Raw genomic sequence first — 5,714 nt, 5'->3', positions numbered from 1 at the left:
CATGCAACTGTCAGGTATATATTTAAATATTTGCCCATACAATATGGTTATGTTCCATACCTTTATTTCTCATTTGTGACACCCAATATTGCAATCACTAATGAAAGCAATAATGAACAATTAATTCAGTGATTTACTTCAGTAATTCAATTTCACATTTTGACAGGTGTCATAATTTCAAATGGAATACTAAATTGGGGGACAAAGCAAAGGCAAAATGTTCCCTTGACCCGGTTCAAATACAAAAGTTTCACCACGCCATGGTGACCAATGCCAAAGAGCCAGCCACACCGACTGAAAGTTATGGCTGTGGTAGTATATGCAAAGCCTCCATGGCAGCCAGTGGCTAGCCGCTTCAACCATTTCCCACAAGGTGTACATGTGTAACTCTTAAGCCCTAGCCAGTGGATTCAGACATGCCTTCAGTCACACTCCAGGGGCCTTTTCTATGCGGAATATAACATTTCATTGAGAAGTATTCACCAAAATGTTACCCTCTTCTGATGATAAACTCATTTTACCATAACGAATTTTGGAGTTGAAATCATGTACATGCAACTTATGTCACACTTTGTTTACGCGAGTGCTTTTTGTATGGGGTGCCCCCCCTTGCCCTATTGCGCCTCTTTTGGTCCATTATCCATTTCAACTTTCAAAATATAACTTCACCCATAACAAATTCAAATAAGTTACAACATGTATTTCTAAGTAAATATTTACACGTACGCACCAGCCTTGGGACACTAGATAGCTAGGAACACTAGATAGCTAGGGACACTAGATAGCTTGGGACACTAGATAGCTTGGGACACTAGATAGCTTGGGACACTAGATAGCTTGGGACACTAGATAGCTTGGGACACTAGATAGCTTTGGACACTAGATAGCTTGGGACACCAGATAGCTAGGGACACTAGATAGCTAGGGACACTAGATAGCTTGGGACACTAGATAGCTTGGGACACTAGATAGCTAGGGACTCTAGATAGCTTGGGACACTAGATAGCTAGGGACACTAGATAGCTTGGGACACTAGATAGCTTGGGACACTAGATAGCTTGGGACACTAGATAGCTTTGGACACTAGATAGCTTGGGACACTAGATAGCTTGTGACACTAGATAGCTTGGGACACTAGATAGCTTGGGACACTAGATAGCTTGGGACACTAGATAGCTTGGGACACTAGATAGCTAGGAACACTAGATAGCTTGGGACACTAGATAGCTTGGGACACTAGATAGGTAGGGACACTAGATAGCTTGGGACACTAGATAGCTAGGGACACTAGATAGCTTTGGACACTAGATAGCTTGGGACACTAGATAGCTTGGGACACTAGATAGCTTGGGACACTAGATAGCTTGGGACACTAGATAGCTAGGAACACTAGATAGCTTGGGACACTAGATAGCTAGGGACACTAGATAGCTAGGGACACTAGATAGCTAGGGACACTAGATAGCTAGGAACACTAGATAGCTTGGGACACTAGATAGCTTGGGACACTAGATAGCTTGGGACACTAGATAGCTTGGAACACTAGATAGCTTTGGACACTAGATAGCTTGGAACACTAGATAGCTTGGGACACTAGATAGCTAGGAACACTAGATAGCTTGGGACACTAGATAGCTTGGGACACTAGATAGCTTGGGACACTAGATAGCTAGGAACACCAGATAGCTAGGGACACCAGATAGCTTGGGACACTAGATAGCTTGGGACACTAGATAGCTAGGAACACTAGATAGCTTGGGACACTAGATAGCTTGGGACACTAGATAGCTTGGGACACTAGATAGCTTGGGACACTAGATAGCTAGGAACACTAGATAGCTTGGGACACTAGATAGCTTGGGACACTAGATAGCTAGGAACACCAGATAGCTTGGGACACCAGATAGCTTGGGACACTAGATAGCTTGGGACACTAGATAGCTTGGGACACTAGATAGCTAGGAACACTAGATAGCTTGGGACACTAGATAGCTTGGGACACTAGATAGCTTGGGACACTAGATAGCTAGGAACACCAGATAGCTTTGGACACTAGATAGCTAGGAACACTAGATAGCTTGGGACACTAGATAGCTTGGGACACTAGATAGCTTGGGACACTAGATAGCTTGGGACACTAGATAGCTTGGGACACTAGATAGCTAGGAACACTAGATAGCTTGGGACACTAGATAGCTTGGGACACTAGATAGCTTGGGACACTAGATAGCTTGGGACACTAGATAGCTTGGGACTCTATATAGTAGATATTGATACCACTGATTCATTTATAAAAGCTGCATTAGTGATGAAATTTGTAAACTAGATGACGCAATATATAACACATTGAATGTTCACGCAAAATATTCTGGGTGTTTATGACAAGACAGAAATGGCCATGTTTTTCAAGCTAAAGTTGCGTACAAAACTTAAATTCAAAACAAACAACTGCAAATGAGCTATTCTTATGAGAACCATTCCTGACACAGATCACAAAAATAATGACCAATTCCATTATTTACAAGTTGTTTCAAAAAATGAAATCACCATCACTTGTTATAATTCTCTACACTTTTTACAAATTGAGGAATTGCGATTTTAAGACAGCACTGGAGGGCGCTCAACGTAGGCAGATTTCTTGAACATAAGACACAATACTAATCAGCACAGTTTGATGGAAGCTAGCTGCAAACCAAAACGTTGTATTCTTCACGGTCTGTCCTGACTTCTGCAAGGCATTTATTTGACAAGCAGTATTTTTCTCTTGAGCCGTTATTTCAACACGATTCTTAATGATTCCAACATTACTTGAAAAAGCTCAGAGCATTAATAAATGCTGCACATGAAGAGCGCCTTCCGCTGAAACTGAGGTTACCAATCAACATGATCTTTTTGTCTGTTATTAGCCAACGTCAACCTCTTTCTAGTGGTAGAATCACAACCTCGATCTGTTTGCAGGAATTAAAGAAAATGAACTTGCAGTAAAAGGACAAATGACCAAAAAAGGACAAAAATGACACTATGACAGAAGACTGTGACCACAGATGCCACCATCCATGCCTTTAGCGAACGGCTTAGCTCCACAAATCAAAAGAAGATACGTCTCATATGGAAGTCAATCCCCAATGCTCCTAACTTTTCTGAGACCACATAACTATTGAGTCTATGAGCAAGCATCCCATCACTGACTTAGAAGGGAGAGATTGGAGGTCAATTATTTCAACTGGGGCCCAGTGCTCACAGGACAGTACATGTACATTGCAATAGCAGTACAAAGCATAAGCCATACAGGCTCAAACCTGCCAGCGTATGTGGTATGTAATGTAAGCACACACTGCCTCTTCTTCTTGTAAGAAGCCAATAAAAACAGCAGTACTGCATCGTGAACACAGTTCGAAACTTCACTGCTTCTCTTTTCCGTATTAAAAACTTAGGCTATCATGTTAGCAACCTGACTCCTAATCTGTTGAAAAAAGTCCCCTCCACCATGAGCAATCCCTTTGAGACATTTATTCCTTCTCTCATGTTTTCCTTCAAGTCCCAACTAGCAAAGGATACCACTCGGAGTCCTCTTTCAAAGGGGTCAACCATCATGAGTCCTCGAGGTGCGTAGACCTCTTCATTCTGAGTTTGAAGATATCTAGCTGCCTCCTTCACTTGCTGCTCAGTGAAAAGTGCAAAAATATGAAAATTCAGCAACAAGTCACTGTAATGTCTGCAGTGAAATCCACTCTGCTCAAGCATCAGAGAGTTTGACAATACAAATGCACCAATTTTCCAAAATTGCTGAGGTTTCAGAGAGATGTGCAAGATAGAGGGTGAAAAATCCAGCCACTAGAACTTCACACTGGGCCTGGTGCCTCGTTCCATCACAGAATTCAACACAGGGTTCAACTGAGCTTATTACTTGCCAATACTACGTACACGTTAAACTTTTCTGGGCTTCCCAAATGTGAATACTTTCAAGATTCATAAAATTGGCCACTGTCAAGTCTGAAAAACGTACTTTTACCTTTTCATAATGTGTTTTGACGCATAAGAGTGCAAGGTACCCTGTCAGGCATATTAAACATCCTTCACAGAATACTCTTGCTTTGAGTGTCTCTGCATCGCTGTAGATTTCATTCAGACGGTTGATTGTAGTCTCGAATGTTTTTTGATCTACCTGCTCAAGAATACAGACAGAAAAATCAGGAAAGAGTTCCATATACGGACAACACTTGATGCCCCTGTACTAGAAAAAGTGTCTCTAAGTAAATGCTTTGGAATTTTCTCAGCTAAATTTCACTTTTTAGGACAAGTTATCACTTTCTGACGGCTGTTAGAACATTTTAAGGGAAAATTAGTGTTGTCTGTAGGTGGACAAAGTTGAACTTGTCTAACTGCTCCATCTGAGCATTCTAACAAATGAAAAACCAGATTGTTGATTTCCAAAGGCACACATTATGACTAATATCCTCCAGTTTCTTTTCTGTAAGTTCTTACCCTGTCATTCAAATCCAGAGGAAGTTTAGCCTGAAACTTGACAAGCATACCATCAGAGTAATCTCGCTGGATAAACACTTTGCCAAGAGGCACGGGCTGCCTCTGTATAGTCTCCATGGCCATTGGCTGAAAAGAACAAGATTCATGAGACTGACAGTTGTGAACTTGTGATTTTTATCAGCCATTAAAGAGGAACAATGAAATTGACAGACCTGAACTTTTTTCTAAAAAAAAATTCCACTTTGGCTATGTTCACATTTGAAGAGCAACAATATGACTATGTGGGCCTTACACTTGTGTGTAGGCTGACTGTGGCTCAGCCGCAGTACACAACTTGGTGGACTTACTGATAAAAACTGTGTGCCACAACACACTCCACATCGGCCGAGATGCATTGCCATACATGCCATAGAGTTTTCACTCATGACCACCATGTATATGTACGTACCTGCAGCTGGGGCCATTAAGCGTGAAAAAACCTTGGCCTTGCTTGACAAATCAGGTTACCAGCCATGCCAGCCAAAATTCCACGTCGGGCCATGTGATGTATATTGTTTGAAATGGTATTCACCTATGTTTTGGTTAGCATGACAATCACATAGATGCATAGATTTTGAGCTGGTAACCTTTGCTTTTTAAGCAAGGTTTTTTAGTGCTTAAGCAGCTCTATCCCCTTATTGCAAATACAACGGTGATTTTGCACAACGGCAGAAAGGCACTGAGTCTGTGGGAAGGAGAAAGAATCAATATTTGGTCCTTTTTCCTTCCCCAAATCCCTTTCTACTGCAAAATGCAGTATTTGCGATAAGGCTTGTGAAATGGGCCCGTCACCACGGTGTGTGTTTCACCATGGAGGTAGGTTTCACAATCACATGTAGACTCTACAGACTGTACACTGTACTATACTGTAGCACAACCTAGGCTACTCATGACTAGGCCGGCGTACGGCAAGTCATTCTAAAATACGTCCTAAATACAAACCTAGTTCTCAAAAAAGCACATTCACGAAATAAACCAAGCACATCATATTTAAATACAAAAGCGATCACACCCTTGAAAGCTACGTAATGGAGAAAAAATGTTGATATTCGTGCCATACTTCGTGTACTTGCGCTGCGTAGCTTGCACCCGCCATCGTCATAACAGGAGGTAGTGTCATCGATCATCCAGACTATAGGTGAGAACAGATTTTCACGTCAAGTAGATAGAGGCAGGAACCTGACCATTTC

At 41.7% G+C, this 5,714-nt stretch overlaps 1 protein-coding gene across 2 annotated transcripts; it reads right to left on the bottom strand.

Moving 5' to 3' along the window:
• Positions 1–47: 47 nt before the first annotated feature.
• LOC110973880 (golgin subfamily A member 7-like) lies at positions 48–5,697 on the bottom strand. Of its 2 annotated transcripts, none has more exons than XM_022225079.2 (5): positions 5,585–5,697; positions 4,486–4,611; positions 4,013–4,165; positions 3,559–3,660; positions 48–2,948 (listed from the first exon to the last, which is right to left on the bottom strand). In XM_022225079.2, exons 1-5 carry the CDS (start codon positions 5,642–5,644, stop codon positions 2,913–2,915), a joined length of 477 nt encoding a protein of 158 aa, XP_022080771.2. In that variant the 5' UTR covers positions 5,645–5,697; the 3' UTR covers positions 48–2,912. The 2 variants fall into 2 exon arrangements, with proteins under 2 accessions (XP_022080771.2, XP_087000783.1); XM_087144657.1 differs by lacking the exon at positions 5,585–5,697 and adding an exon at positions 5,467–5,485.
• Positions 5,698–5,714: the final 17 nt, after the last annotated feature.

The sequence above is a fragment of the Acanthaster planci genome, linkage group LG13, assembly GCF_054643075.1.
Source record: "Acanthaster planci isolate LZ-2023a linkage group LG13, COTS_SCS, whole genome shotgun sequence".
In the NCBI taxonomy this organism is placed as follows: Eukaryota; Metazoa; Echinodermata; class Asteroidea; order Valvatida; family Acanthasteridae; genus Acanthaster; species Acanthaster planci.
This window is presented reverse-complemented; position numbering and strand designations above follow the sequence as displayed.

Excerpts from the sequence above, each read along its gene's own strand:
- LOC110973880 (XM_022225079.2), bottom strand. The coding sequence starts at position 5,644 with ATGACACTACCTCCTGTTATGACGATGGCGGGTGCAAGCTACGCAGCG. Across the intron at positions 4,166-4,485 it reads CTCTGGATTTGAATGACAGG|GTAGATCAAAAAACATTCGA; the intron begins GTAAGAACTTAC and ends ATTCTTGAGCAG. Across the intron at positions 2,949-3,558 it reads TTGAAAGAGGACTCCGAGTG|ATCGAGGTTGTGATTCTACC; the intron begins GTATCCTTTGCT and ends TCCTGCAAACAG.